The 11,192-nt window shown below is 48.6% G+C and overlaps 2 protein-coding genes across 3 annotated transcripts; one reads left to right on the forward strand and one right to left on the reverse strand.

Moving 5' to 3' along the window:
• Positions 1 to 2,208: 2,208 nt before the first annotated feature.
• Positions 2,209 to 4,127, reverse strand: LOC111611192. The gene is made up of 3 exons (XM_023347018.1): positions 3,552 to 4,127; positions 3,189 to 3,437; positions 2,209 to 3,110 (listed from the first exon to the last, which is right to left on the reverse strand). The coding sequence occupies exons 1-3, from the start codon at positions 4,113 to 4,115 to the stop codon at positions 2,940 to 2,942; spliced, it is 984 nt and encodes a 327-aa protein (XP_023202786.1). The 5' UTR covers positions 4,116 to 4,127; the 3' UTR covers positions 2,209 to 2,939.
• Positions 4,128 to 6,501: 2,374 nt separating this feature from the next.
• LOC111611186 lies at positions 6,502 to 9,866 on the forward strand. Of its 2 annotated transcripts, XM_023347001.1 has the most exons (3): positions 6,502 to 6,700; positions 6,770 to 6,844; positions 7,246 to 9,866. In XM_023347001.1, exon 3 carries the CDS (start codon positions 7,926 to 7,928, stop codon positions 8,967 to 8,969), a length of 1,044 nt encoding a protein of 347 aa, XP_023202769.1. In that variant the 5' UTR covers positions 6,502 to 6,700; positions 6,770 to 6,844; positions 7,246 to 7,925; the 3' UTR covers positions 8,970 to 9,866. The 2 variants fall into 2 exon arrangements, with proteins under 2 accessions (XP_023202769.1, XP_023202768.1); XM_023347000.1 differs by having other exon boundaries at positions 6,770 to 9,866.
• Positions 9,867 to 11,192: the final 1,326 nt, after the last annotated feature.

Below are 11,192 nucleotides of genomic sequence, written 5' to 3' on the forward strand. Positions count from 1 at the left end.
TTCTGTCTCACCTCTACCTTGTTCAGGAAGTCAGTGGCACATAGAACATAACAGGAAAAAATATTATATTTTTATAATATATTATACACTGCCTGGCCAAAAGAAAAGTCGCCATCTGGATTTAACTAAGCAAATAGGTACAAGCCTCCTATTGGATAAGTGCTGCATAGGCGATTATCTTTCAGCTGGCAACAAGTTATTTAACCCCAGCTGATGCAATGAGCAACTCCTCATTTCTTAAACAACCCTGGCAAAAGACACATCCTGTGGTCGTGGAAAAGACGTTAGTCTGTTTAAGAAGGGTCAAATCATTGGCATGCATCAAGCAGAGAAAGCATCTAAGGAGATTGCAGAAACTACTAGAATTGGGTTAAGAACTGTCCAACGCATCATTAAAAACTGGAAGGATGGTGGGGAACCATCGTCTTCCAGGAAGAAATGTGGTCGGAAAAAAATCCTGAATGATCGTGATCGGCGATTACTTAAACGTTTGGTCAAATCAAATCAAAGAAAAACAACAGCAGAACTCAGGAGTATGTTTAATTGTGAACGCAAAAGCATTTCCACACGCACAATGCGAAGGGAACTCAAGGGGTTGGGATTGAACAGCTGTGCAGCCGTAAGAAAACCTCTAATCAGTAAGGCTAACCAGAAAAAAAGGCTTCAGTTTGCTAGGGAGCATAAAGATTGGACTCTGGAGGAATGGAAGAGGGTCATGTGGTCTGATGAGTCCAGATTTACCCTGTTCCAGAGTGATGGGCGCATCAGGGTAAGAAGAGAGGCAGGTGAAGTGATGCACCCATCATGCCTAGTGCCTACTGTACAAGCCTGTGGGGGCAGTGCTATGATCTGGGGTTGCTGCAGTTGGTCAGGTCTAGGTTCAGCAACATTGTGTGCCCAAAGAATGAGGTCAGCTGACTACCTGAATATACTGAATGACCAGGTTATTCCATCAATGGATTTTGTCTTCCCAAATGGAACGGGCATATTCCAAGATGACAATGCCAGGATTCATGGGGCTCACATTGTGAAAGAGTGGTTCAGGGAGCATGAGACATCTTTTTCACACATGGATTGGCCACCACAGAGTCCAGACCTTAACCCCATTGAGAATCTTTGGGATGTGCTGGAGAAGGCTTTGCCAGTGGTCAGACTCTCCCATCATCAATACAAGATCTTGGTGAAAGATTAATGCAACACTGGATGGAAATAAATCTTGTGACACTGCAGAAGCTTATTGAAACAATGCCACAGCGAATGCGGGCTGTAATCAAAGCTAAAGGCGGTCCAACAAAATATTAGAGAGTGTGACCATTTTTGGTGGCGACTTTTTCTTTGGCCAGGCAGTGTATATTAATATATTATAATTATATATTAATATATTATAATCATTATCGAAGAAAATTCTTGTTGTTCTTTTACTGAACAAGTCAGTCCATGTCAGATATGCTGCCAAATGTTTTCACAAATGTCTACAAACTTAGTAAAACTTCACTATGTTCTGTTCTTTATGAGCTACTAAAAACCACATAAACACTGAGCTTGAACTACTAAGGAAACAGGAAACAAGCTGAACTGTTAAACTTATAATATCTCATTACGACATTATAAAATATATATATATATATATATATATCATATATATATATATATATGATAATGTTTCCGGAACTATGGGCTCGCACCCCCCCTCCCTCCCACGAATGAAAGAGAAAGTATAATTTCACTTGGTTTTTGACTCGACGACATCTCTACCATTTCGAGTACTTATCAAATATTAACGTAGTGCGTTGTTCTGACTCAACTCCAGCCGCCCTACCAGGTGCCCGAGAATTGGGGCCCTACCAGGGGCACGGGCCTCCGGGCCGTGCGTGCTGGTGGGTGCAGTCCGTGGAAGGGTACTTAAGTGTGGGTGCCCAGGTTCGGCGGGTGCGTGAGGTTCTGTGGTTGTTACGGAGCCGGCTTTCGGTGCTCAATTTGCGGCTATTATGTATGTTTGGCTGCCCCGTAAAGCTCCAGGCCTGGTCCCAAGTGTGGTTCTGTGCATACTTCCAGGCCTGGAGGTGTGCAGGGGTCAAAAGCAGGTGTCGTAGCCGGCTTCCAGTGCTCAATTTCAGGCTCTGACAGCTGTATTTGACCCCTGTAGGCTTCCAGGCCTGGTTCTGTACATACTTCCAGGCCTGGAGGTGTGCAGAGGTCAAAAGCAGGTGTCGTAGCCGGCTTTTGTGGCTCCATTTCAGGCTATAATATAAGCTAAGGGCCATGTAGGCCTCCAGGCCTGGTTCTGTACATACTTCCAGGCCTGGAGGTGTGCAGAGGTCAAATACAGAGGTCATAGCCGGTTTACAGGGCCCAATTTCTGGCTATTTTATAAGCTCAGGGCCCTGTAGGCCTCCAGGGCTGGTTCCAAGTGTGGTTCTGTGCATACTTCCAGGCCTGGAGGTGTGCAGGGGTAAAATGCAGAGGTCAGAGCAGGTTTACAGGGCCCAATTTCCGGCTATTTTATAAGCTCAGGGCCTTCTCGGACTCAAAGCCCCCGGTAGGCTCTGGGGCTCACCGACTTCCGGAGAGGTGAGCGGGCTCTGTTCGTCTCCCCAGACAGCCTGCCACTCACCGTAAACCGGATGTGTGACTGAGTGATTTCCGGTCATTTTCGATCTCCTTAAAAACGCATTTCTCCGGCCCCAGGCTTCGGCCCAGATAGAGAGGCGGTTGAGTTGGAACGGCCGTGCGGCCCCGGGCTTCGGCCCAGATAGAGAGGCGGGTGAGTTGGAACGGCCGTGCAGCTGGAACACGCAGAATTCCCAAAGGTTTGGCCTGGGGGAGCGGGCTGGTCCCTGGGCCCTGTTGCTGCAGCTGCATGGCCGGGACAGGAACCACACACACCCACCAACCCACCAAACAATGAAGATACATAACAAATCTGTTGCATTCAAAGTTTATTGTGACGTTTCTCCAGCATTTCCCCTGGACTGGTCAAACCTTTGCCTCATCTCCGCCATCTGGTTGACATCCAGCTGCAGGGCATAAAATCGGTCGGCCGTGCAAGTGTCGTGACACATGACCCGGGACATCTGCATCCGGACCTCACTGGATTGGGTGTTTCTGGACTGTGAGGGGGAGAGGGGCAGAGAGTCAGAGGGCAAGGGTCGTTGGATGGTGGTTATGCTGTTTCCTGGATAGCTTACCATCGTTGCCACTGCGGTTCTAACGTCGGTAATGGAGGGTCTGCCTGGCAGCAGCATTGCTGCCCACGTGTTCCTTGCGAATGTCGTGATGTTGCTGACGGGCTGGTCATTGGTGTTGAAGAACACCAGGTTACAACAGGGGCGTAGCCGAGCGTGGATCTCCATCCAGCGCTGGATCCACCCGAATTCCTCATGCGTGAGAAAGACCTGGGCACAGCCGAATGCCCGGGCTGTCTTGTGGTTCTTTACCTGCGGAGAGGTAAAGAAGGGGAGAGAAATGTTAAATGGTGGGTGGATGCAGCAGCAGCCCTGTCATCCATCCATCCACAGAAAAAGGTGTGTGTGCGGCGTGTGCAGACTTACGTTAAGCACAACCCCCGGAGAGGCACAGCTGGACCCCCTCGCCGCCTCTCGGACCTCCTCGGTGGTAAGATTGGTCATGACGCCTGCGCGATGGCCGAAGGTAAGGTAGAGGGCAACGAAGCCGTAGAGCAAATGTCTCAGGCCGACGTCATGCCTCTTTTGCGATAAGCACTCCAAGAGCTTGGGGATCCAGCTGTGAGATTTGGCGAGGCATCTGCGAAGAAGTTCAGGGGTTATGGAACACTGCAGCTTCTCATTTTTAACCTTCATTTGCTGCAGTACCACATGAGTTCCGATTTGGCACGTAGCCGACCTGAGAACTCGGATCACGGACACGAGCTGATGCTTTGACAGCCTGGAGCTTCTTGGAGGCGTCTCCATGAAGTAGACATGGAACTGAGTTGTATTTACCAGGTAAACCTTAACGGTAGTGATTGCCTTCAGCTGCCCGGTGAGTTCACTGGGCCAGGCTAATATGCATCCGGCGTCATCCAAGAAGCGCCAGGACCCCAAGGCCATTTTATCACGGCTCATGTAGCAGAGGCATGCAATAATAAGACCCATCTTTGATTTAACATTTTCTATGTGTTTGCGCGAGTGTTTGTACTCCTCTAGGTAGCGATGGATGACCGGAGGAGGGAATGTAATCAGCCTACCCACCGTGCTCGATGACGGGGCCTGCGGTTCGGCCCCGATCTCGGGTACTCCAGATCTCTGCTCCAGCTCGACCACCGAGTCCGCAGATGGGATGTCACGACTGAAGCCAGGCCCGCTGGGAAGACATGGCTCCAGCTCCTGCGGCTGCGGGGAGGCCGCGGAGGTCAAACGGGGACTGCGACGCAGCCCGCTGGGAGAACCGCGCTGCTGCCCCACGTGCGATGATGTTGGCGAATCTCCGGGCGAGGGAAGGGAAGAAGCAGGGGAGGTGGGCGACCCTGAAGGCAGCGTGCCGGTTGCGCTGTCCAGGTTGGACCCGTCCAGGTCCAACCTGGTGGCTAACGGCGGGTAGGACTAGAGGCCCGAAGCTCCCTCACCTGCTCGATGGTTCTTCGTCATTGCAGCCTCTTCAAAAGGCGTTTTTTCTCCCTCGGACCCAGATCACGGTGTGCGTCTTGGAGGTGCTGCGCGACCCTCAAGCCACCGTAAGTGCACCTGCTGACAGGACACTTCATGCCGCGAACACTCACTCGCCCACTGGGAAACGCAAAAAGGATCCTTCTCTCCGGTGCATTCCGCACGCTATGCACGTCATCTAAATGGCTTCACAGGCGCCAAGACCTGCTGCTACATACCGGACACCGGTTCTTGTACTTCAACGTCGTCATTTCTCCGTCAGAGTCAGATAGCAAGTGGCTAAAGCACATGGCCAACCCAGCTATATATACACACGCGCTTCCAGTCACGCCTGTTTGTCACATTCAGCAACCCGATTTCGGGCCGGAGAACCGGCCCGAAATTCTCTCCTGATATCCGGTACGGCAATCGGGTGGGGATAGGTGCCCCGATAGCCGCACGGTATCACCCGAACTTGCGGGACACTTGGTTACGATGCTAAGGTGGGCTAGGCGCCTGACTACGGCCAATAATGGTGATATGGCAATTAGAAGGATTCGACTGAGGAGCCTGTGTGTGAATAAACACTATCAGACAGAAAGTAAAGTTATTGTATTTGCATGTATATTTTTCCATATATTTAGGAAGGTATTTAATAATATTTTATTATAAATATAAACACAACAACAAAAACAACAATAACAAACAAATAAATAAACCCTGATGACACCCAAGAGTTTTTCTCTCTCTCATTCAAGTCTGTGCTTTTTGTTGGTAAGGTGATTAATGATTCACCAAACAATAGTCCAACTGGTTTTAGTCCATAATCCAAGGGAAGCAAAAGAAGGGAGGAGGGGAAAAAAATAAAAAAAAGAAAGGTCCGGGAAAAATGAGGTAGTTCGGTTCAGTTACATCCTACCGCGAAGCTGCGGTGATCCGGTGGTAGCTCCACATCCTGACGTGGAAACAGTAGGGGGGGGGAAACCTGACCTAAACGAGGTCATACATAAAAAAAAAATAGCATTTAACCAGAATTAAACTGCTATCCAACAACAAAACATTCAGAAAAATACATAGCTATATTCCAAATAATATTTGTCAGGAATAATTCAATTAAGTTTAAAGTTAATCACATTAATATTACAGATCAAGTAAAGTCAGACGAGATATCAAAGTAAAGTCAAGTAAGATATCAAAGTAAAGTGCACTTTTAAGTTCTATCCAAGTTTAATTGACACTAAAGTCAATTAAACTTAATTTACTTAAATACTATTTCAATAAACATTGAATTGGTTTCTGGTTTTGTTGCGCAACTACGGAGCAACCAACCAGCTGCAGAGTTCTGTTGGCCGTTCACAAAATCAAATGAAAAATAACTAAAAAATCCCTAAAGGACAAAATCAAAGGGCTTATTTAATGCTTTAAGGGCATATCTTTCTTTAATTGGCCACATAATTAACAGAAAAAAATGATTTTTAGTCTACAAAACCATTTTAAAACACCCGCTTCGGATGTTATCATCCCATAGAATGGCGATTATCAGTGGTTATCATCCCATTGAATGGCCTCAGTTGGTCCCTGCTCTGCCTGCTAGCAGGCTGTTATCAGTAATAATAGTCTTTGCCAAAAAATGCATCCCCTGCTAAAATGGAGAAATAAAGAGTTAAGAGGGATTTTACCTTTTCTACGTAATGACACTTGTTCTCTGAGCTACTTCTGTAAGTTTCATATCAACAGGACAATAGACACGGGATACAAATATTGTCAGGCTCAGAAATTAAAATGCATCCCCCTACATTAATAGACTAGACAGTAAAGGATGATATAAAATGTTCTACATAACGGGCTTCTGTTTTGTAATGCTTTAAGCTATTATGGTGTTGTAGTGGTATAGAAATATACATATTCCTATACAAATAGTTTCCAGGTGTGACGTTCTGGTTGGGTAAAGTGGGCGGGGTATATAAGCGGCCGCTGTGCCCAGTCAGACATGTGTCTTCCTCATCATCCACTGTGTGGCCCGCGTCTCTTGGGTTCCGGCGGAAGAAAAGGCAACATATCGCCAGTGTGGTGCATGCTGTTTTGATTCCCTGGTGGTAGGTTTCCTCTCTCCCTGCACTATTGCTGATCTTTGTTAGAAAATCTAAATTTAAGTATGATTGTAGGTGAAACGCTATTGTGCTGCTCTCCTCTGCTTCCTCGTTCAGCGAGTGTGTGTGCGTTTTTGCCTGGATTGACAGGTAAATAATTAACGCTCATTGGAAGCTCCAGTTTGTTGCAGTTCTGTCTAAAATGATTAACTTTCATAGGTTTCCCCATTTTCGAACCATTGCTGCTCTTTTGGACTCCGGATTTTGCACGTCATCAGTCAAACTTGGACTGTGGTGGCGCCTATACGCCTTAATTGAAGCGGTGTTTGGGGTGTGGCATCGGCGCGCCGAGCTCGCTCCCTGCAGTGGCGTGACTAGAGCCACACCGGATCTTAATATTCAACTTGGATTTTCTATTTGTTTCTTTATTTAGTTTCCAGCCCTTTTGGTTCCTTTAGATAATTGTTTATTTATTTGGGCTGATATTGTTTTTCTTTTGTTTTAAGTATAAGGTTGTTGTATTTGGTTAACTGTTTTTCTGTTGTTTGCAGTTGCTGAGGCCCGGTGGCGGTGCTGGTGTGGTGACGGTGTCTCCCTCTTTTTTGTGCCGTGATTCCTGAGTTTGGGTTGTCTCACTGCGTCTGGTGCTTTTACGGTTTTTTTGTTTGCTGTGTTTGGTGGATGCCGTCCCTATAGTGGCCCCTTCTGCCGGTGACCTCAGCTACTATAGTTTTTTTCTGTTTTTCCTTAGTTTTTTGTTGTAAAGAACTGGTTTTAAAAAGAGTTTTAAAAGAATTTAATAAATAACTTTTTGTGTATTTACAATTGCCTCAGATGTTTTAATTCATGCATAACTGAACCTGTGTGCTTTAAAGAAAAGAGGTAATATTCTCTGGGTGAAATTCCCAGGGTGGCGCTGTGGAGCAACCTAATTGGGTTCAGAGATTTAAATTGCCCAATATTCCTGATTTTAACCTAGTCTCGCCACATTTTTGGCGCTGTGAGCAGGATTGTGCTTTTTATGAACATCTGAGACAAGTATTTGTTTGGGGTTTTTAATATTTGTGTTGTGTGTGTGGATTTTTTTTTTTTGTGTAGATTGGCCAATCCGGCAACAGAGCAGCAGTGGTTCCGTGCAGATCTTCAAAGTGGTGGGTGAGGTGTTAACAGTTAACCTTAGGTTGTAGTCTTGCACTGTAGTAATCACAGGAAGCAGAATAAGCTTGTGATTATGGAAGAAGAAATTCAGGAACTTAAAAAGCTGGTAGCAAGCTTAAGAGCCGACAATGAGCAGTTGCGACAAGGACAGGCTAGCTTAAGTGCTCAGCCGTCCACTTCTTCAGCTTTGCCTAATGCCCCTCCTACGCCTAGTCTCCCTGTAGCAGAGAGACTGATTTTTGTACCTAGAGATAGGAAATGTCCCATCTTCCGCGGGAGGACGGGTATAGGTTTGAGTGAGTGGATGGAGGAAGCGAAGGTGTGTATGAGAGCACGACATTTGTCTGTGGTTGACCAAGCGTTTTTCCTATTTGATCACCTGGAGGGAGAGGCTAGAAATGAAATAAAGTATCGCTCTAGTGCAGAGAGAGAGGACCCTGCTAGAATATTTGAGATCCTAGAGGAATTGTATGGTTGTTCAGAGTCCTATGTTGCTCTTCAAGAGGCCTTCTTCTCTAGAAGACAACAAGAGGGAGAGAGTCTTCAGGAGTTCTCCCTTACATTAATGGGCCTTATGGAGAAGGTAAAGCAGCGTGCACCTGCTGGTATGCTGAATTCTGAGACGCTGCTAAGAGATCAGTTTGTTGAACAGGTGTTAGACAGTTCCCTGCGTCGTGAGCTGAAGCAGCTGGTACGCATGAGGCCGGACAGCACTTTGCTTGAGGTTAGGGCTGCAGCAATCCAGTGGGAACGCGAAGGGGTACCTCATAGTGGGAGGAGCCGTAGCCAGTCGGTTCCCTCAGTTTATGGTGTCCAGTATGGGGTTCGTGGTGGTCCTCAGGTAGCTTCTTTAACATCAGCAACGGAAATGAGCCAGATAAGAGAAATGCTAAAGCGTCAGCAAGAGCACCTCCAGCAGCTTAGTGAGAGCATTTCTCAGTTGCAGAATTTCCGCCGTCCTAACCAGCCACGCTTTACTGGTCCAGTGATCTGTAGGCGGTGTAACCAGCCTGGTCATTTTGCACGAGAGTGTGATGGGGTGCGTGCCCCCCATCGAACCCAATGCCAGCCAGATTCAGCTGCTCAGTCCCGTTCTGCTTCCATGGCGGAAAACTAGTTCCCACCGGACTGCAGAGCCACAGTTTGGGTGGGGATGTTACTGGCTCACTAGCCACTATTGGAAGTTTGGGTGCTTCTAAGTTGGTTTCAGTTTGCCCTCATGCGGATGTAGTTATGGGTGGAGTGACAGTCACATGTTTGGTGGATACTGGTTCGATGGTGTCCACGGTTTCTGAAAGTTTTTTCCGTCAGCATATGGAGTCTTGGGGTTCGGAGCGCCTCCAGTCGTGTCATTGGTTGGAGCTTAGAGCTGCCAATGGTCTTAAGATTCCTTATATTGGCTATTTGGAACTGGATGTATACCTCTGTGGCAAATTGATTCCCCACTGTGGTGTTTTGGTTGTGCAGGACCCTTGTGGAGAGGTCCCAGCCAAAGTCCCAGGTGTTTTGGGGATGAATGTGATCAGGAAGTGTTATCAAGAACTGTTTGGGCTACATGGTGTAGCTTGGTCTTCTGTGTCTGGTGTTGCTGAGGCCCCTCAGTCAGTCATGCAGGCGCTGCAGCAGTGCCAGTTTGCCGACTCGCGAGAGTATCGGAGTGGTCCCGGAAGGGTTAAGGTCAGGGGTAAAAAGGGCTGTCGGATTCCTGGTGGAGTCATGAAAATTGTGGCTGCCACATGTTCTGATGTGTATGCTGTCACAGCTGCTGTTGTGCAGTGACCACTCGCACCTGATCATCATCCTCCTGATCTCCAGCTGCTGCCATATAAGGACGGAACTCTCCCTGCACGGCGTCAGATTGTTGTGAAACCCTCAGCGGTAACACCTTCAGACCTGCTACTGAGACTTGAGCTGACTGCCCAGAATCTAACCTGTCTGTCTGTCTCTCCCTCAGCGATCCCGCTCCTGTCCTTGACCCTCTCTGTTGGATAAGGACCTCCTGGCTTTGACCCCCCCCCCCCGGCCTGTCTGACCGGATCCCCGTTTCGATCTGGACTCTGGACCCGCGGGCTCGGATCCCCTGTTTGCCCGGCCCGAAGATCAGGGGCCGCCTGATCCTGATTTGATTCCCTGGTTCTGACCCTGGCCTGTCTGACTAAGAGTTTGTCGACCTCCTAATAAATACCTGGTTGTATTTTCTGTTCAGTCCCTGTGTCCATCAGTGCCTGAGCCTGACAGAACAATCTGACCAAGTAAACTCATGGATCCGACTGAACAGCAACCCCCCGCCGCCCTGAGGGACGTCATAAGCCGACAAGGAGTCGTGCTAGGGCAAAGCGTTCATCGCCTCGCTGGGCTAGAAGCGGCCAGCCAATCTCTCCATCAGGAAATCGCCCAGTTGGCCTCACAGGTAGAAAAACTCACCCTAGCGCTTTCCCCAAGTCCTGGACCGTCAGGCGCGTCAGCTGCTGTCGCTGCAGCTGCTCCTCCTCCCGCCTCCTTTCCGGCCGAGCCTCCGGCTCCCCCCGCTCCGGCAAGTTCACGGGGTCCGTATGTTCCCGACCCCCCTCCATTCTCGGGTGAGCTGTCGAAGTGCCGGGGTTTTCTGTTACAATGTCGGATGGTGTTTAATCAGCAACCTATGGCCTTTGCCTCAGATTTATCCAAGATATATTATGTCATGGGACTGCTGCGGGATCAGGCTTTAGCCTGGGCGCTAGCATTTGACTCCACTACACCGTTAACATCCCTTACCTTTAAACAGTTCACTGACGAATTAAGCACGGTGTTTGATCACCCTGATCATGTTGGGGACGCCTCCAAGCGCTTGCTCAAACTGCGCCAAGGCTCCCGTAGTGCAGCCGAGTTCTCAGTGGAGTTTCGCACACTGGCTGCAGACACAAAGTGGAACGACGAGGCGCTCAAAGGAGTGTATTATCAAGCCTTAACTGAGGCCTTAAAGGACGGTCTGTCCGTCAGTGATGAGGCCAAGGACTTGAACTCACTAATTACAATGTCTATCCGTTTGGACAACAGGCTTCGTGAGCGACGCCGGGAGCGATCTGGCCAGTCCGCCTCAGCACTTCCTCGGCTGTTTCAGCCTGCGGTGGAACGCAGCAGCGCCACCCCTGTTTTTCCGCCGGCCCAGTCACCGGCTCCAGCGCCCCCTGACGACGAACCCATGCAAATAGGTAGAACGCACCTGACTGCCACAGAGAGGCAGAGGCGTCTTCAAACAGGAGACTGCCTCTATTGTGGTAAACCTGGGCACAGAATCTCCAGCTGCCCTGTACGGCCAAAAGACAAGGCTCATTAGAGGTGGGGTCTCTAGTGAGCAGCA

Source organism: Xiphophorus maculatus, chromosome 14 (genome assembly GCF_002775205.1).
Source record: "Xiphophorus maculatus strain JP 163 A chromosome 14, X_maculatus-5.0-male, whole genome shotgun sequence".
In the NCBI taxonomy this organism is placed as follows: domain Eukaryota; kingdom Metazoa; phylum Chordata; class Actinopteri; order Cyprinodontiformes; family Poeciliidae; genus Xiphophorus; species Xiphophorus maculatus.